At 46.6% G+C, this 21,199-nt stretch overlaps 1 protein-coding gene across 1 annotated transcript in view; it reads right to left on the bottom strand.

Annotated features, from left to right (window-relative positions):
• Positions 1-20,874, bottom strand: part of SYN1 (synapsin I) — an 86,979-nt gene extending 66,105 nt beyond the window's left edge. Inside the window, exon 1 of the mRNA XM_035140651.2 lies at positions 20,525-20,874. Within this exon, the coding sequence (XP_034996542.1) occupies positions 20,525-20,874 (350 nt within the window). The remainder of the gene's footprint in view (positions 1-20,524) is intronic.
• Between the last annotated feature and the right edge of the window lie 325 nt (positions 20,875-21,199).

Here is a 21,199-nt window from a genome sequence, read left to right as displayed (position 1 = left end):
AATGCACCACATTGTCCCTGCAGTCTTGTACGGGTACTCAAATCTACCGTGCTAGCACTGATCTGCTTTCCCATAGACTGGACCTTGTCTCTGCATTGCTGCAAACCAGATTTCCTCTCGGCTCTGCTGCACCTTGGTGTGCCTGCCACCCACACAACGGAGGAGCACATCTCGGTGCTCCACTAATGTGCATCAGCATCTCCTATAATGACACTCCCTAAGGGAGCATTTAGACATATAGATAGACGGGTGTCCTCTTGAGGGGAAGCATCTGTTACCCCAAACTTACATATCTGAGGTAGCTACCTTTTGCAGAGGAACTGCCCCCCACATAAACAGGACAAGTGTCACATTGACACCATATAGTCAGAGCACATGGCTTCTCCCCAAAGCAGGGAAGTGTAGTTTACCCCTCACAGAGCTACGATTCCCAGCACTCCTTAGGCTTAGCACATTACATTTCCCAGTATTTTGTGGGGAAGAAGCCAAGTGCCATGTGACAGTCTGCTGCTGGGTCTTAGGGTTGGATCCGAACCTGCAGGATTCAAACCTTCTTCTCAGGATCTCCAAGGGAAGGAGGGAAGCAGCGGAGAGAGAGAGAGAGAGAGAGGCCAGAATCAAGGGGACATGGCATTTTCTGCTTGGCTGGAGAGCTTTCGTTTATTTGCTCTATGCCCATCAGTTTCCACACCTGAAGCTCCAGGTACAACCTGTGGGGATCAACCCACTGAAGTGCCAGGACCACCCTTTCATTTCCAGGCTTTGCCCACTGAGCCCCCAAACACCTGGCGACTCCATGTGGAAAACTTTGGCAAAGCACAACCTCCGTGCAACACTGCTGCCAACCACACAACACTTCACACCTGTCCAACACAAGCAATGTTTTTTCATGCTGCAGAATCAAGTGGTGCCTTTCCAGGACTGCAGCACTTCAAGATACAGATGGGGTCCAATGTCTGAATGATCTCTCCCTGGGTGAACCTCTCTGCACATAGAAAACCACCCTCTTATAACTGTTCAGTTCAACTCCTGCAAATAACCTGGTTTCTTTTAACAGGGGTGCATTCAACACACACACACACACACACACACACACACACACACACACACACACACACCAGCTGCAGTGTACAGTCCAGAAAAAGTTTTTATTATGTAGTTCTGCTTAATTGAATGGGTTGCCTTTGAAGAGGAACTCTCCCGAAATACAGAGCACCACCTCCCTGAATTGTCCAAGTCACACCTTTAAATATAACAATGTTCTGTGATGCTTTATCTGTGTGACAACTGCAAGCAACAATCCCATGCAATGGAACAAGATGTTGTAGCCAACCCTTGTCCATCTTCATTACGTTTTCTCCCTGCAGCAAAGACGTCAAGACAGTCACTATAACGTTTTTTTCCCCAATATGCTGTCTCAACTGGAGTTGCCAGCTTTTCAAACTGCCACTTACACCGTCAAACAGCAGCTCAATGTGAAGCATTAGCCAGCGGTGATGTTAGCTCTATGAATTGCAGGAGCTACCATTTCCTCCAGATCAATCTGCTTTTAACGGCAGAGAAGCAGGCCAGGTCAGTTGGCAACCCTACGCCTCTAACCTAGACTCCATTATCAAATTGCAATCCACTCTCCTGCTCTAAAGAGTCTTCAGTGCGGGTAGTTTTATACCTTCTAACACATTATGGAAGCTTTAGGCACCCCCCCCCCCCTCAGGGAGAAGACAGCACCATAGCTGCCAAGTTTTCCCTTTTCTCACGAGGAAGCCTATTCAGCATAAGGGAAAATCCCTTTAAAAAAGGGATAACTTGGCAGCTATGGACAGCACATCAGCACCTCCTGGATTGCCACATGCTGCCTCCTCTTACGTATGTCAATGTGCCTCACAAGTAACATTCTCTTCAGTTCACATCTACAACCACATTTAGCTGCATTTTATGGCCTTCAGAGAAGGGAGACTAGCAGAGTCTCTCTCATAGCTGCCAAGTTATCCCTTTTTTTAAAGGGATTTTCCCTTATGCTGAATAGGCTTCCTCGCGAGAAAAGTGAAAACTTGGCAGCTATGGTCTCTCTTGCAGATTCAGCAGGGAGGACAGGGCTTCCCAAAATTTCTAAGAATTGTGCAGAAGAGGAAATTTCAGGAGGTGTTAAAGATGCAGGAGCTCTGCCCTCTCTGACATCTGGCAACCCTAGCATAGAGCAGCGCTGCTGATTAGAGCTTTACTGTGGACTCAAAACTGACACCTGTTTAAATGCCCCAGCTCAGACCTGAAACATATGGAACAATAAGTACCTCTGAGCATGTGCAGAGTACATTTCCCTCCACACCAAATATCACCTATCTGTGAAATTGTCTGTTTTTGGAATCAGAATGAATGTATTCCATGCTAGAAGATGTGACACTTTACTTAATAGAAATTGAGTGTTGTGTCAGTGTTTGGCTGCCACATGCATTATTATTCAAATAATGACTCTGATGTGAAAATGCCCTCTTCACTTTTTAAGAAAAAGCACACATATCCACCCATATTAATCTACAAGAATCTCACTATCCTGCAAAATTGGTTACTGGGGGTGGGGGTGGGGGGGCCTTATTTGCCTATAACAACTCTGTGATAGACAGAAATGCAACCGGTATGTTGCCACAAGAACAGCTTTTCCTCTATTGGAAAAGGTTTTGCCTGTTGAATTTCTTCCTGTCACACCTGTTAAAGACAGATTATCCTTTCCAGGAAAAGGCAGAGGTGCTACTTTAGGCATTGCCAAGATAGTACCCCTTAGAACCTCTGAGCCCTCCCAATTCACTGTCCCCTTGGTCATGTGGGGTGAGGTTGGTTACCTTTTTCTCCCCAGAAGGAGGAAGCTGGGAGAGTGGTGCTTTTTAAGCAGATTAATTCTACTGGATCCAAGTTTTACAGAGATCCCTTGGAAAAGTGACAGGAGGATGCATTTGCTTTCTGTCTCTCTGCAGGGGGCTCACTGAGTAGGGAGCAGTAACTAGAGAGGGGGTGGCACCCAAGGCACTCACTCAAATACACATCTGCACCCATAGGCCTAAATGGTGGCAATCACTGTATATGCAGAGCGTTAAGGGGCCATTCATAAATTTGCTCCATCACCGCATTCTGTAGCATGTGTAGGAAGGACGTCTGTTTCTGCAAGTAGGCAGGAAGGAAGGAGGGGTGCTCTGGAAAGGCTGAAGCTACATCTAGTTAGACTGCTGTTCCAGTAGGCTGGATGGAGATATGGTGCATTGTTTGCGCAACAGGAATGTTTTGAAACAAGGGGGTGGGATCCTTCTAGCTAATGCATCCCCATAAAAGGAGAGCTTTGCTTGAGGTATCTGAAGAGGTATGGAGTTTGACTGAGCCTTCAGAAAACTATGATATTGGTTTCTGAACCAAGGGGCAAGTTAGGGCAGCTGCCCTACTCTAGAAGCCAGCTGCCCCCCCCCCACAAGGGCGTACCCACCGCGGGGCAAGTGGGGGCCGCAGGCTGCCCCTCCCTAGAAGCAGGGCTGGTGGGCAGAGGCGGAGCACAGCCCGGCAGAGCACGAGTTCGCCATTCCCGCCGCGCCGCGCCGCACCCTCCCTCCAGCTCCCCGGCGCGCCCTCAGGCAAGGCCAAGCACGGCGGGGAACCAGAGAGCGCGGCGCGGCGGGCGGGAACGCTGAACTCGCGCACCGCTGGGCTGGGCTCCGCCTCCGCCCACCAGCCCTGCTTCTAGGGAGGGGCATAGCCCGGCGGAGCGCGAGTTCGCCGTTCCCCCCCCGCCGCGCTGCGCCCTCCCTCCAGCTCCCCGTCGCGCCCTCAGGCAAGGCCAAGCGCGGCGGGGAACCAGAGAGCGCGGCGCGGCGGGCGGGAACGCTGAACTCGCGCACCGCTGGGCTGGGCTCCGCCTCCGCCCACCAGCCCTGAAGAGGCACAGTCCATTCAATCACTGGATTCCACTAGCTTATTCCCCACTTGGTTCTACCTGCATGTGGAAAGCAGATGTATGGGATCTTAGTCCCCTCAAACACAAGAAATTAGGTCATGAAGGCTTTATGCATCCTGCTGTTGTATATGCTGCAGCTCCCTCCCTCCGCCCCTCAAGTTTCCTGCCTCTTTGACAGGCAGAAATTCAACAGGTGCAACTGGCAAGCAACAACAAAGTGAACCAATGCTTTAGTTATTATTAGGCTAGGTAAAATAACCAGGGTGGGAAGGGAGTGTACCTTTGAAATAACAGCAGAGAGTGATCTTAGCGCTGGTTTTACTGCCCTAAGGGAGGATTACAAGAACTGTGCTACCACAGCCATCTTTCGGAAAGAGAAAGCAGGCGTATCAACTATAGCAAAAATGGGGACTTGGTCTCCTCCAGATGCTGTCCCACCAGTCCCAGTCAGCATGCCCAATGGTCAGGGGTGATGGGAGCTACAGTCCAGCAATATATATGAAGTGTCACAGGTTCCCCTCCCCTCCCCATACCAAAGTTATGAACTGGGGTGGTGGGGGCTCAAACTTATCTAGAACGGAGAGCTGAAGGCACAGATTTCTTTTAAGAGGCTGCTTTTATTCTGGGATGTTTCTGTAATCAGGCATGACAAAAAGCAAATATTGTCTTCCAAAAAGAAACAGTAAAACAGAGCTTCATTCATTCAATTATCTTGCACTTCCCTCAATATCACAGAAAGGCCCTTAAATAGCAGTTTTTACCACTGAAATTATTAAAATTGAACTTTGTTATTATTTGTTCAATTGCTTAAAAGGTGGGTGATTAGCCAACTAAAATATTTAATTGGTTTGCTAAGAAAGCAGAGGAGCAAGATGAATAAAGAGAAGCAGGGGGCCAAAAGAGAAGGGATAAAGCGACACAGATGCTCAGTGTACTGTTTTTTGCTTGGATTTTAAAATAGCCACAGAGAAGCTCCCATTTTGATCAGTACAGCAGCACTATGAGTGGAGCTGTTTAACCCCTGCATCCCCACAGTGGTGTTTCCCTGTCCTAGATGCCCCCACCCCCACTATATTTTCCCTACCTTGGTGGAATTAGCACAGCTTCAGGTGTGCATGCGTTTGGTGAGGGAAATGGTACAGGATGTAACAGTCTAAGACACCATCAAAATTAGATCCCTCCTGTGGCTGCATTTAAGTAAAAACAACAACAGAAAAACATCAGGAGATTCAATCATGGATCTCTTGCATCACATCTATTTGGCCTAGATCAGTGGCCCTCTGATATGTTGTTGACTCCAAATCCCATCAGCCTTAGTCAGCATGGCCAAAGGCCAGGGAAGATGGGACTTTTTGAAGGAGGAGGAGGAGGGGGGAAGATTAAGACAGACAGAGTTAAAGTAAAGGCACAAATTATGTGTGCTTAGAAGATTGATCCCCTTCATGGATCACTGCCTTGTTTTGGCGAAGGGGCTTGAAGAACTCCAAGAAGCTATGAGCTATGCTGTGCAGGGCCACCCAAGATAGACAGGTCATAGCCGAGAGTTTAAACTAACTGTGATCCACCTGGAGAAGGAACTGGCAAACCACTCCAGTATTTTGCCAAGAAAACTCCATGGACATAAAAAAGGAGAAGCTTTGAGAAGAAAGTGAGAGTTTCCAAGGCATGCTCTGGTTCATGGGGTCACGGAGAGTCAAACATGACTAAGACGACTAAACAACAACAATAGAAGATTGATCCACATAGTTGTGCTCAGCCCCAACAGGCCATTTCACAAATGGTTGCATGCAGAGCAGCCCAAGACATTTTGCTGCCAGAGGCTGAAGACAAGATCCTTCAGTCCACCCACATTTACAGGTAAACTGAAAGGGCAGCTGAATTTTACTTCAGCACTGGCGAGGGGACAGCATCCTCCACTGCACTAGAGCAGAAGCAAGCTGGCTCGCTCTTCAGGGCATGTGCAGCTCTGGCGTCAACATTTTGCCTGTTTCCCTCCCCATCTGCTGCCAGAGTTGGCAGCCTCACTCTGCCTAATAGTAGAGCTGCCTCTGCCTACACAAAAGACATGGGGGTGCATGAGCATCCTATAATAATAATCCTCCACAGGCTCTGTTAAGGCCAAGGTAAGATGAGGAGGGGGTTACAGAGCAAGAGAGCATCTGGGCATAACCACCATCTCTTTGCACAGCTCATTCACCCTGCAACAAATTCTATGCAGGAACACAACAATGGCTGCAACACTGGCGCAGCTGCTTTGCATGTCCAAGGTCCCAGCCTCAATCCCCAGCACCCCCATGTCCATTGTTGCTGCTAGTCAGTGTTGACAATACCAAGCTAGATAGACCAATGGTCTGACGCAGTTCAAAGAAGCTTCCCAAGTCCCTAGAGGTTTAATCCACTTGATTTACCAGCACCAGACATAGGAGTCATTCTATTATTATTATTTAAATATATTAGCTGCTTCTGCTGTTGTGCCTGAGGCTTACCCCCTTCCCTACCCAAGTATCATTATTTTTAAAATAAAAATGGGCACTCTAACCTTGGCAAGCATAGGCTGCCAACATGTCGTGCATTTAAGGCCCACGGCTTCCCTCAAAGAGTCCTGGGAACCATAGTTTGTTAAAGGTGCTTGTAGCTCTGTGATGGTAAACTACAGTTCACAAGTCTCCAGGGCCAGATGAACTACATCCAAGAGTATTAAAAGAACTGGCAGAGGTGATTTCAGAACCACTGGCAATAATCTTTGAAAATTCCTGGAGAACAGGAGAAGTTCCAGCAGACTGGAGGAGGGCAAATGTTGTCCCTATTTTCAAAAGGGGGGAAAGAGAGGACCCAAACAATTACCGCCCAGTCAGCCTGACATCAATACCAGGAAAGATTCTAGAGCAGATCATTAAGCAAATGGTCTGTGAGCACCTAGAAAGGAATGCTGTGATCACTAAAAGTCAGCATGGGTTTCTGAAAAATAAGTCATGTCACACATTTTTTGACAGAATAACAAGACTGGTAGATGAAGGGAATGCTGTGGATATAGCCTAACTTGATTTCAGTAAGGCCTTTGACAAGGTGCCCCATGATATTCTTGTAAAGAAGCTGGTAAAATGCGGGCTAGACAATGCTACCATTCAGTGGATTTGTAACTGGCTGACTGACCGAACCCAAAGGGTGCTCATCAATGGCTCCTCCTTATCCTGGAGAGTAGTGACTAGTGGGGTGCCACAGGGTTCTGTCTTGGGTCCAGTCTTATTCAACATCTTTATCAATGACTTGGATGATGGGCTTGAGGGCATCCTGATCAAGTTTGCAGATATACCCCATAGGACAGGATCACACTTCAAAATGACCATAACAGATTAGACAACTGGGCCAGAGCAAACAAGATGAATTTTAACAGGGATAAATGTAAACTACTACACTTGGGCAAAAAAATGGAAGGCACAAATACAGGATGGGAGACACCTGGCTTGAGAGCAGAACGTGTGAAAAGGATCTAGGAGCCTTGGTAGACCACAAACTTGACAAGCTGGAACGTGTCCAGAGGAGGGCAACCAAAATGGTCAAAGGCCTGGAAATGATGCTGCTCCAGAGAAGTGGACACAGAGCAATTGATTCAAACTACAAGAAAGAAGATTCCACCTAAACATTATGAAGAACTTCCTGACAGTAAGAGCTGTTCGACAGTGGAATTTGCTGCCAAGGACTCTCCTTCTTTGGAGGTCTTTAAGCAGAGGCTTGACAGCCATATGTCAGGAATGCTTTGATGGTGTTTGCTGTTTGGCAGGGGGTTGGGCTGGATGGCCCCTGTGGTCTCTTCGAACTGTATGATTCTATGAAATGGCTAGTATATTGAAAAACATTGACATATTAGATCTAGAGGGCTTTAATAATCCTTTTGGCTGACATGCTTACTTATGCTACAACAAGGCAAGAGCCAACAGAGATTTTACGAATCATGTAATAAGAAGATCTCTTTATGCTGTTCCAGGGTATCCTGGAACAAAAGACACCCTGGTTGTCACCAATGGAAGCCATGACAGTAAAAAAAGGTCAACATGATGAATGATTGGGTTACATATAAAGACATTCTTTATGAAGAATTGAAGAATTGAAGAAATAAGAAATAAAAAAGTAGAGTCAACCATTTGTTACAGTACCATTAAAAACAAGACAAAAAAGGGCTTTAACAAATAACTTTCAAGGTTTGAAAGAGATTTGATATACAGTATAACAATGAGAAAACATTGTCCAAAATGTATAAAATCTTATTAGAATGGTCAGTGAAGGATGAGGAGGTAAAATCAGCCATGGTAAAGTGGGCAAGAGATTTAGGTCATAACATACAACTCTCAGAATTGGGGGGGGGGGACGGACACCAGGCCCTAGATGTCAAATGACACTTGCAGAAACAAAGCTTTCCATTACACTTTTAACATCAACACAACACCACACCTGACGCAATCCAAATGGCATTCCCTGGGTACCATGTTCAAATATATAAAAGGATGTCATATGGAAGAGGGAGAAAGGTTGTTTTCTGCTGCTCCAGAGAAGCGGACACGGAGCAATGGATTCAAACTACAGGAAAGAAGATTCCACCTAAACATTCAGAAGAACCTCCTGACAGTAAGAGCTGTTTGACAGTGGAATTTGCTGCCAAGGAGTGTGGTGGAGTCTCCTTCTTTGGAGGTCTTTAAGTGGAGGCTTGACAACCATATGTCAGGAATGCTTTGATGGTGTTTCCTGCTTGGCAGGGGGTTGGACTGGATGGCCCTTGTGGTCTCTTCCAACTCTTTGATTCTATGATTCTATGTATCCCAAATGATTATAAAATATTGTTCTTTGACGTGTTGTTTCTCAAACCAGCTTCATGCTAATTGAGGTCCTTAGCTGATCCTAATTTGTTGATAGCCAAGGTGTGAACACATTTGTGTAAACACATTGGTGTCCTGGAGCGCACACAAGCAGCAGGAACAAATATGACCCTAATGAAGCCATACAGTGGTTCCACTCCTTCCTCCTGGTCTGTGTCCAGAAAGTGGTGTTGGGGGATGAGTGTTCAGACCCCTGGGCTCTCACTTGTGGGGTGCCTCAGGGTTCCGTTCTCTCCCCCATGCTTTTTTAATATCTACAGGTGAAACTCAGAAAATTAGAATATCGTCGAAAAGTGCATTTATTTATTTCAGTAATGCAACTTATTACTATTTATTTTTCTTTTAATTTTTACAAATACTTTCTTTTGGAAATTCCACAGTAATAAAACAAATAGTTACAATAATACAAAAATAAACATCGCTATTACATTTTATTAATTACATTCCATTTATAATTGACCCGCCTAACGACAAATAATTACCTGTACAATGACAACAAATAAAGGCTTGACATATCTAGCTTTCATGTCATGCATCTATCTCATATATTGGTTTCACCTTTTAAGTTGCATTACTGAAATAAATGCACTTTTCAACGATATTCTAATTTTCCGAGTTTCACCTGTATATGAACCTGCTGGGAGAGATCATGGGGGGGGGGGTTGTTCATCAGTATGCAGATGATACCCAGCTCTACCTCTCTTTCCAATCAGAACCAGTGAAGGCGGTGAAGGTGTGAGTGCCGGAGGTGGTTGGAGGATGGATGGTGGCTAACAGATTGAGGTTGAATCCTGACAAGACAGAAGTATGTTTTTTGGGTGACAGGGGGCTGGTGGGTGTTGGGGATTCCCTGGTCCTGAATGGGGTAACTGTGTCCCTGAAGGACCAGGTGTGCAGCCTGGGAGTCATTTTGGACTCACAGCTGTCCATGGAGGTGCAGGTTAATTCTGTGTCCAGGGCAGCTGTCTATCAGCTCCATCTGGTACGCAGGCTGAGACCCTACCTGCCCGCAGACTGTCTCGCCAGAGTAATGCATGCTCTGGTTACCTCCCGCTTGGATGACTGCAATGTGCTCTATGTGGGACTACCTTTGAAGGTGAAGCGGAAACTACAATTAATCCAGAATGCGGCAGCTAGACTGGTGACTGGGAGTGGTCACTGGGACCACATAACACCGGTCCTGAGAGATCTACATTGGCTCCCAGTACGTTTCCGAGCACAGTTCAAAGTGTTGGTGTTGACATTTAAAGACCTAAACGGCCTCGGTCTTGTTTACCTGAAGGAGCGTCACCCTATCATTCAGCCCGGACACTGAGATCCAGCGCTGAGGGCCTTCTGACGGTTGCCTCGTTGCGAGAAGCCAAGTTGCAGGGAACCAGGCAGAGGGCCTTCTCGGTGGTGGCGCCTGCCCTGTGGAACGCCCTCCCATCAGATGTCAAAGAGAAAAACAGCTACCAGATTTTTAGAAGACATCTGAAGGCAGCCCTGTTTAGGGAAGCTTTTAATGTTTAATAGATTACTGTATTTTATTTCATTTTTCTGTTGTAAGCCGCCCAGAGTGGCTGGGGAAATCCAGCCAGATGGGCGGGGTATAAATAATAAATTATTATTATTATTGCGAGAAGTGAGGTTACAGGGAACCAGACAGAGTGGCACCCACCCTGTGGAACACCCGTCCAACAGATGTCAAGGAAATAAGCAGCTATCCTATTTTTAAAAGACATCTGAAGGCAGCCCTGTTTAGGGAAGTTTTTAATATTTAATGCTGTGTTTTAATATTTGATTGGGAGCCGCCCAGAGTGGCCGGGGAGCCAGATGGGCAGGGTACAAATAAATAATTTATTATTATTATTATTATTATTATTATTATTATTATTATTATTATTATGTGAACAGCTAGCGGGGAAAGACCTGGGCTATGCTGGGGGGTGGGGACAACGTCTCTTGTAAGGCAGGAATGTGAACTCACACTAGGAATAATAAACTTTTGCACACAACTGTGGCACAACTAAATGGTTGTTACAGGAATAGGCCTTAGACTGCAGGTTGTTATCTCTTAGCGCTGCAGATTTCAAGAAGTCTTTCTTGGAACTGTAGGATTTCTTCCGTGTTTATCAGAGGTTCCTTGGAAGAATGATCAAAAATTACAAACAAATTCCTCCAGAAACATCTTCTACTCTAAGACAGCCCCCCCTCCATGTTTCAGTGCTCAGCAGTAGAGTTGTCACATTTTGCCTATAACTATTATAGCATGTGGGAGTGGTGAGTGCTTCTGAACACCTGCAGAGTTTCTTTCACTGCCCCTCTTGGCATGAGCAGAGTATCATTCGTGAGCAGAATACCCTGCTGCCTGCCCAACAACTGCCTGGGTGTTCTGGGGAATCTGGTGTTTGGCATCCTGCTCTCAAGGGAGTTTGGTACCCAAACTTCTGCACTGCCTGTGAAGCTGCCCTGGTAGAAGACAGCAGGTGACCAATATGGCTGTGGGGGAAGAATCTCAGGGTCTTCTTGAAGGACAGGATCACACTTCAAAATGAGGAGGACAGGATCACACTTCAAAATGACCTTAACAGATTAGACAACTGGGCCAAAGCAAACAAGATGAATTTTAACAGGGAGAAATGTAAAGTACTACACTTGGGCAAAAAAATGAAAGGCACAAATACAGGATGGGAGACACCTGGCCTGAGAGCAGAACATGTGAAAAGGATCTAGGAGTCTTGGTAGACCACAAACTTGACATGAGTCAACAGTGTGATGCAGCAGCTAAAAAAGCCAATGCAATTCTGGGCTGCATCAATGGGAGTATAGCATCTAAATCAAGGGAAGTAATAGTACCACTGTATTCTGCTCTGGTCAGACCTCACCTGGAATACTGTGTCCAGTTCTGGGCACCACAGTTCAAGAAGGATACTGACAAGCTGGAACGTGTCCAGAGGAGGGCAACCAAAATGGTCAAAGGCCTGGAAACGATGCCTTATGAGGAACGGCTTAGGGAGCTGGGTATGTTTAGCCTGGAGAAGAGAAGGTTAAGGGGTGATATGATAGCCATGTCCAAATATATAAAATTATGTCATATAGAGGAGGGAGAAAGGTTGTTTTCTGGTGCTCCAGAGAAGCGGACACGGAGCAATGGATTCAAACTACAAGAAAGAAGATTCCACCTAAACATTAGGAAGAACTTCCTGACAGTAAGAGTTGTTCGGCAGTGGAATTTGCTGCCAAGGAGTGTGGTGGAGTCTCCTTCTTTGGAGGTCTTTAAGCGGAGGCTTGACGGCCATATGTCAGGAATGCTTTGATGGTGTTTCCTGCTTGGCAGGGGGTTGGACTGGATGGCCCTTGTGGTCTCTTCCAACTCTATGATTCTACTCTTTCAGCTACCTGCACTTCCTTGGTGAAACAATGCTCCCTGTTGCCATTTTGCCACATGCCCCCTGCAGAAATGGTGCCAGTATACTCTCTGCCAGTTCACAAAAGAAAGCAAGGACAGTCTTGCAATCCTCTCCCCTCACATCCCATTTTTTCATAACATGCATCATTATTCTCCCTGCTGCACCCATCATTCCACGCTTCCAAAGGCTTTTCTCTGCCTGCCGCCTGCTGTATCCATTTGCTGTGCACCGACTTAAAAGCCAAGATGGTGTTTGTTCTTTTGGTTTTACAAATACAGTAGAAAAAGAAAGAAAGAAGTTTGTTCTGTAGTAGGTTTTTGGCAGTTCAAGATAAACTTCAGCAAGTGCAGTGGATGGAACAGCAGGCTGTGTGGTGTATGGTGACTTAGTGTTCATGCGTGCACATTCCATTGCATGTGCACTAGAGACAAGATCTATGCTCCACTCAGAGATTTCCCTCCTAGATTGCCTGGGGAGGGAACTGAACACTGCAGAACAGGCTACACCAACCTAGTGCCTGCCAGCTGTTTTGAACTACAACTCCCATTGATCCCAGAACAGCTTAGGGAAGACTGCTACAGAACTATAGCTCTTGCATCTTCTACTAACAAAAAATATTATAAGGCATTTCCCCCCCCCCAAAAAAAGGCAAAAATAGGGGGACAATGGTTTACCTGGGACAGGAAAGCAGAAAATAAAAGCTGTCCCTAGTGAATAGGAATAACTGGAATATGATTTTTTAAAATATTTTTAAAAGACTCTTAATATAATTTTCAAAATCAGTTAAGCACCTTACAATCACAATGGATTTGTACCCCATCCCTCCTCCTAGCCACTCAGTATGTGTAGTGCACACATTCACAATCAGAGCTCACACTTGCTCATGCATGTCTTCAACTGCCTTGTGGCTTCTGAAAGACTAACAACTCTACCATGGCACAAGCTTTTGGTGGGCGCTGAGTCCATAGATGGATGAAGTATAATCCTCAGTAGGCACAAATATATCCATGTGAGTATAAAAGAGGGTGGGGAGGAAACATAACGGCTGGGGTTAAAGGGAAAAGAAATGCAAAAAAGGGCATTTTGTGACAATAAAATTCAAGCTGAAAGGTTTGGCAAACAAACACAGTGACCCTTTGCAACCACTTTTGCCAACCTGGTACCTTCCAGGAGTTTCAGACTACATCTCCCCTCTGCCCCTGCCAGCATGTTGGCAAAGGCTAGGTTATGCTAGAATGAATACGCTAATCTTCAGCGCAAGGACTGGGGAACCTTGTTCTCTCCAGATTCTCTAGCCTTCAGTTCCCTTCATCCCCATCTCTACATTAAGCTGACAGAGTGTTTGTTGGTTTTGCTGCTGCAGGAGACTAGCATGGCTGCCTCTTTGGCTAACAATTAAAGCAAGTACTGTAGCCAGAAAGGAGAACTATGCAGTGGTTCTGTCAACATCAAGTTGGGTGGCAAGTATCCTTGCAAACAAACAGGCCATTCCATTGAAAGGGATGCCCAGAGCACATGGACCCGGGTGGTTCAAGCAAGGCTCAGAGGCTGTGGCTTAGGACAATGAGCTCAGGGAAGGGTGCAAGAGATGGCAGCATATACAAGGCAACCTTTGGATCTTCTGTTCAGCATGGGGCTGCATACCCAGTGGGAGACAGCTGGGGAGCAGGGCTTTGGCTGCAGCTGCTTAGGGCTGCTGTCTGTGTGTCTGCCGCAGCCTTCAAGGCACTGACACCCTCTATCTTGCCCTGCCGCGAAACAACAGCCTTTGCATCCTGACACATCATCCCCAGCAGGGATCCAGAGCCGCCTGCGACAAACACCGCCAATCCATGCTCCCTACGGTGCACACATCCTGAAGCTGCAATCTCTAGGACAAAGCAGGATGCCCAAAGCATGCATTACAGTTGAGGGTGTGATGCAGAGGGCGTCAAGTGGAGCGAGTACGGCAGACCACCTACCACCCCACTTTGCCCCTGCTTCAGCCAGTTACTGTCGTTCTCCAGCCCCCTTGCTTGCTTACCTAAGATGTCCCTAGAAGGGAAATATATTTGTAGCTCATTTTCCCAGCATGCACATCTACCACATTAGCCAGCCTCAATCCAGCTGGGAGCTGAATGTAAGCCTATGCACTTAACTTGCTGTGCTATTATAATAACCCTGGTGATGCCATTGGGGTGTTTCTGAGTCACCCTGTTAACCAGCCGGCCTCAGAGACCCAGAGAGTCTCTACGAGAACCACTCATTCCAACAAGAGAGAATGCTACTCTGTGAATTTTATTAAGGACTCTTTCCTTTTATTGAGGGCTTCTTACCATAAGAAGTATTTGCACAATTGTCTACCAAATTCAATCATGTCAAAATGTGATATGTATGTCATTAAAAATATTAGAACAAATCAGATCAAAATCCCATTTTCATCAGCATTTTGTTTTCTAATAACAGCCAGCAATCTGTATCTGAGAACCTCATAGGCAGGAGTTAAAGGCAATAGCCTTCCCCTGTTCTTGATCATTGTTACCTGATATTATACAGGTATACTGCCTCTGTACATGGGGTCTCCATTTCCTGACCATGGCTAGTTGCTGTGGATAAACGTATTCCCACCCAACCCCATGGATCTGTCTCATCCTTTTGTTGAGCCAAATACCATCGTCCACGCCACCTTGCAGCACGGAATTCAGTAGGTTACATTTGTATAAAGGAGGTAACTGATTAACTACTCAGAAGTTTGGAATTTCTATGCTATTTGCTTGCAGGATAAATAGATGATAGATAGATAGAGATGATAGATAGATGAGAGAGAGAGAGATGCAAATTCACAACAGATTGCCAATTGGCCTACTGTGGCAATCCTCAACATTGGCAGCCTGGGATTTGACACATTCAGGCTGCAGAAATCATATCTTTCTAATTCACATAATAAACTTAACTGGCATGAATGTTTACATTCTTCCCTGTTGAGTATCCTGACCTCTGTCTAAGTGAGGTTTCTCAAATTTCATGCACCTTCACACATACCAACAACAACAACTGCAACCACACAAGGGCTGGCATCCCCATGCCAAAACCTCCGGATGGCAACTGGCACTTGGACCATGCAATGCTGGAGTGATGGGTTTGGGGGGCCTGTGCCAATTGGGAACAGAAGAAGCGGGGGTGGAGTGAAAGAGCGAGCAGGAGGAACTATACCATGAGAGGAAAGGAGGTAGCTGAGTATAGCAGCATATCCTGCCACGCATAGGCAATCACAAAACACATATACCCATACCTGATCTATCACAGGTGAGTGAAGGCCGGTGATAAGTGAAATAGAGCCAGGCAAGAAATCAAATGGCTACTAGAGGCTATTAATAAAAGGATGATCCATCCAGTCTGGTAATATATAAATCAGCATTTTTGTTTAAGGGACTTGTAGCAGGATACTAAATCCTTCTTCTTGGAAGCCAAATGGTTAAAAATATGCTTAAAAACACTCCCACTGAAGCCAAGATTTTAAAGTGGTTTGTACATTGTGTTTGCGCAGAATCTTGTCAATGGTTTCCCTGGGCCTTGCCTTAACCACAAGTTGTCCCACAGATGATCAAACAAACTATGGCTTGTATCTCCAACATTTCTTTTCTTTTCCAACTGCTTCTGCTTCATGCCTTTGTAGCCTGGCAAGGGCCTAGGGTGGGTTGGTGTTGGGTTCACAGATAATGCCAAGCCATAGTTAAAACAAGCCAAGGTTATGAACCAACGACAAAAGGATAGCTTCAGAAAATGAGTAAGCCACTGGGCAGGGTTCACATAAACCATGGTTTTAATGTCATTCCACCAGGGCCTGCAGGTATAAATTCAAAGAGTCAAAGAAGCACCTGCAAGCCTGGTTACTTCAGAATTGCACCCAGAGCAATCTTATCAACAGACACTGTGTCATGGTGCCCCACCAGGGAAAGACATACTGGTAAAGCCCAAAGAAGTGTGAATTAAGGAGCCCCCTGCAATCAGCTCTGCATGGATGCACCACAACTTCCCTAAGGTCACCAATGTTTTTCTAGCAAGATTTCCTATGCCTGTACAGAGAAACCACATGGCCTGAGATTGGGAGCTTGCCAAGTGAACCACCTAGGATTGTGTGTGTGCCCAAGCCACAGTGTCTTCCTCCAACACAGAAGGAAATAGGGCTCTGCCATAGCCATGATGGTGAGGTGACTAAAATGTGGCAGAGATTGATCAAGCTGGAACCCAGGTAGGTCTCCATTGCCCAATAGTTCTTAGAGCTAACCGCCATCTGTATTGGCATTCTGCCGGCCTTTGAAGACACGTTTATGCAGGCATTCCTTTGATGTCTCAACCCAAGTTTCCTGTTTCAATTGCTGTATTGTTTTAACAGGTATGCTTTCATTTTAATTATGGATTTATGGATCTACAGTCATACCTCGGTTTAAGTACGCCTCGGTTTGAGTATTTTCAGTTTAAGTACTCCACGGACCCATCTGGAACAGATTAATCCACTTTCCATTACTTTCAATGGGAAAGTTCGCTTTAGGTTAAGTACGCTTCAGGTTAAGTACGCTTCAGGTTATGTACAGACATCCGGAACCAATTGTGTTTGTAAACTGAGGTACTACTGTATAGCTTAATGTTTTAACAGGATTATTTTGTTTTGTATTTTAATCAATTATTTTTATGTGTGATAGTGCTCACTGATCTGAATATCAGTCACCTCTTTTTCTTTTCTTTTCTTTTTTCCTTTTTCTGTTCATGACAACCATTGTGTGTTGGCACCCACTGCATGTTTATCAAAATATGAGTACCAGCACCTTATGATTTTGTTTTGTTTTTAACCAAAAAAAGGACTGCTTTAAATTATGGTTCTTTACATTTAATTTTTTGTGTAACTAGTTTTTTATACTTTATGCTAGTTTTTAAAAGTACTTAGGAGCCTATTTTGGTAGCAAGAGGTGCTAACAACAACAACAACAACAACAACAACAACAACAACAACACAGCTTTCCTTATTCATTTCTTTTTTGGTTTTTTCATAAGGCATGCTTGCAGTCACTCTTTGTTGCTTTCAAACAGATGCCCCCTTTGTCCTCAAGTGTTTGAAAGTGAAGGACTGTTTTGAGTTAATCGGCACATCCAATTCTGCCTTCACACAAACACCCACAGAACAGGAGCAAACTCTGCCCATAACTCTGCCTATTAATTACAGGCAGAGCACTTGAAACACAAACAGTCCATAAAAATGACGAAGAGACAGCAAGGCCAGCATCTGCTCTGTCTGGCAACTGCAGGGATAATGGAGGACTGAAAACCATTGAGGTTGCAGACCAGAGTGTTTCTCAAACACAGCTGCAGGAAATATATATTTTTCTTTTCCAGGAGAGCTTCCTCTGTTTATGAATAACACCCAATGTATAACTCAAAGGCACAAAAGGGCTGGGAAACCTTGAATGATCTTGGGAAATGCAGCTTCCTGTGTGCCATTGGGACATAAATATGCTGCATGAGAAACTCATATAATTCATAGAATCATAGAAGTGTAGAGTTGGAAAGGACCTGGCTCAAAGGTCATCTAGTCCAAGCCCTGTTTGGGGGGGGGCAATGCAGCCCGCCAGTAGAATTAATCCGGCCCCCGTGGCAGTATATGTCCTAAAAAAAAAGCTCAACAACTTCTGTTGACCCTCACGCATGTTCACTTCATCAAATCTGGCCCTCTTCTGGGCACCCCTGCTTTAGTAGAACACAGTTACTGATGTATCCTAATGCTTAGTATGTCATGACAACCAATCATCTATTTTAGCCAGTATTGTGTTATGGACCGTGGACAGCATCAGATGTTATAAAGGGGGTATATAAAACAGCTTACACTCCTTCAGTTTACACATTGTTTAACTAATGGTGAAGTCACAATGAATTGGCTTTTTCCTTTCCTCCCTCCAGGGGATCATGGCACATTGGCAATCCTCCTGAATTATCTGAGATGGACTGAGCTTGCAGGTCCTGACACTTATGTTGATTTCCCCACATTAAAACAAAAACAAAACACAATTCTACAAACTGGTGCTGTCCTAATATTCCTGCCTGCCATCAATTTGTCTAGCTCATTTTCTAATCCAGTTATACAGTTGACCATTAGCATATTCTGGGGCATTCAATTCCAAAGCTTAGCAGTAGTACTGTATTTTCTAGTTTAAAATTCCTATTTATTTTAAATTATGTGCGCATGTGCTCATTTCATCTGATCCAATTCCATGCACAAGGACTGATCCCATTCATAATGGAAGCATTGAGTTCTCCATTTTCTTACCCATCAGTCTTGTTCAACTTGCCCTTCTTGGTTATCACAACCCCTCAAAATCATGATTCCCTTGGGAGAGTTCACAGAGTCCATTTCTCACCCTGTAAGGTCGCTCTGACAGAGAAATCAGGGGCAGGCGAGAGAAGGCTCTCGGGGGATGCCTAGCACAGGAAGCTAGGCATGATTTAGCTTCATGCCATATAATATGCCTGTCCCCAACTGACATCCAGCCTGGGATTTTAGCACTGGAAGCAATGCTCAAGGGACTGATGCCTTCATAGGCTTGTGTTCCCTGACTGGTAGGTCTCAGAGTCCCTATATAGAAACCACAGGTAAATGGAGCCTTCTCTTCATGTTGGCTTCTGGAAAACTGGACAACCATGCCACTTACAGGCCAGAGTGGCCCAACAGTTGGGGGTAGAGAAGGTCACCCAGACAAGGAAGCCGGAAGGTTGAGGGAAAAGGAGGCAGAGGGCAAGTGTAGGCTCTGGAAGAGCCAGGAGAGAACTGATGCCTGTGCTGTAGCCTCTGAAGGGAAGGGAATCTGGGTTAAGGCATGGTGGGGGCAGGAAGGGGAGTCTGGAGGGACTGGGTCGGACTGGTGTGTCAAACCAGAGAGTCACACATTCTCTGGAGACTTGGAACAAAATTAGACCATGCAGTGCAGCCTTAAGAACAATCCTGGCTTTTGGTTGTGATCATTCCCCAAGGGAGTCTCCTTGGGGAAGTGCAAAATTGTTTCACCAAAAAGCTGAAGGATGAACCCACACAGTTCTCTTCCCCTTCATCTTCCATGAGCCTGGGGAGGGGGAAAGGCAGACACAGAGAGAAGCATCTTCCAGTAACTCCCTGAAATTCCTGTTCAATTATTCAGACCTCCTCCATACCTTAGCAAGGCCAGCCAACCCAAGATGCAGACTGGGAGGGCAGCCAAATTGGCACTTGCCACACAGCTGGCATTTTGACTTCTCAGCCTGATACAGGTTGGGGCTGCAAGACAAATACTGGTTGCCCCCCTTTCCTTTTTTTTTTTTTGGTAAGCCATTTGTGTTAGGAAAACTAAGCACCATTTCTTTCCCACAGCTTCAACACACACCAACCTGTTTCACCTGGAAATCTCTCCTCTTTCCTCCACTTACTGAAAACATGGTCTACAAAGACCCTGGGCTGAGTTCACCTCTGGTTCAGACCAAAGGGTACATTGCCTGGTGGCCATCAATGTCCACCTGCTATCTGACACCTCCCTCCCTCTAGCCTTTTCTTTGTTACCTCTTGAGCCCTGCCAGACGGGCAAGAGATACTCAGCACAGACCCAGATGGGGCAACAGAAAAGTGCAAAGGGAAAATAAGAAGAGGAAGTGAGGGGGTGATGCAATAGCTGAGAGGGGGGGTGGATTTTGGGATGGAATGACAGGTCGGATGAAGAGGTGGAAGAGGGATGGATGGGTGAACTCTAAAGGAAGGTGGGAGCATGCAAAAGTGAGAACACTGGCGCAACTGAAGAAATGCACTGCAGAGCATGCATGATAAGGAGCTGTTTGCCTTGTTGTGCGCTGTGACAAAAGAACGGGGGGGGGCAGGGTGCCCTCTGGATGTTTGGGCAGTGCTGGCTGGGGCCAATGGAAGCCGCAGCCTGAAACACCTGGAGGGGACCAGGTTAGCCAGGGCTGGGCTAAAGAGCAGCTACCAATTTGCCAGCTTGCCTGGCACCACGGTATGCTTAACACAAAGGTGCCACTCAGCGTGGAAACGGTTGGGTGGGGGGAAGCCGGCCTCGGAGGAATCATTTGCCACAACTTGGTGCCACGGCACTCAAAGTGGCCAAGGCTGGGGAGGGGAGAAAGAATAGAGTTGGTTTTTATCACCATCCCGTTGGCCCCCTCTGGAGAACTGGGAGCGGTGATGGGGAGGAGGTTTGGAGTATTTTCCTTTGTCTCCTTCAGGCGGAAGGAGGAAGGAAGGGTGGATGGATGGAGAGATGGAGGGATACGCGGGGCGGAAGGGATGGCTTCCCCATCTCCCCTTGCCAGCTCCTTACCAGTCTGTCCCTGGCTCATCCACCACCAGCAGCACTTTGCTGCGTCCCGAGGACCCTCCGGAGCCTGCAACCCCCCCGACCTGCTCGCTGAAGGTGGCCGCCGCCGCCGCGGTCGTCTGCTTCACGGCGTTGGAGAGGGAGGAGAAGAAGCCCCCGGCCCCGCCGCTGCTGCCCGCGCCCGGGCTGGGGGCCGACGGCGGCCTTTCGGCGGGCGAGACGCTGCCGGGCGACGGCGAGGTGGCGCTGGGGGGCGGCGGAGGGGGCTGCGGGCGCTGCAGGTCCGTCATGTAGCCGTTGGGTAGGTTGGCCATGAAGTTGCTGTCTGAGAGACGCCTGCGCAGGTAATTCATGTTGGCGCCGGGGGGGTCGCAGGGGGTCGGCGGGTGGGGGCAGGGGGACTCCTAAGGAGGGGACCCCCTTGAGCGATGCGTCTCTGGGTGGGGTGGAGTTTTCTAAGCCTTCCAGGTGGGATCCCCACCACCCCTACCCCCAGACGGCTGCTGTGCGGAGATCTCAGGGATTGCCCACCTAAAGGAGGATCCAGAGAACGGCCAGCCTGCCAGGGATTTCTCAAGGGGGGTCGTCTAACGGGGAGAGGCTCCCTCCCTGCAGCAGATCTATCTCCTGTAGGGAAGATGAGGCTGCTCTTTTTCTTTTTCTTTCAGCCCTCTGGGA

The sequence above is a fragment of the Zootoca vivipara genome, chromosome 16 (assembly GCF_963506605.1).
Source record: "Zootoca vivipara chromosome 16, rZooViv1.1, whole genome shotgun sequence".
Taxonomy (NCBI): Eukaryota; Metazoa; Chordata; class Lepidosauria; order Squamata; family Lacertidae; genus Zootoca; species Zootoca vivipara.
The sequence above is the reverse complement of the archived record's forward strand: the minus strand, read 5'-3'. Positions and strand labels throughout refer to the sequence as shown.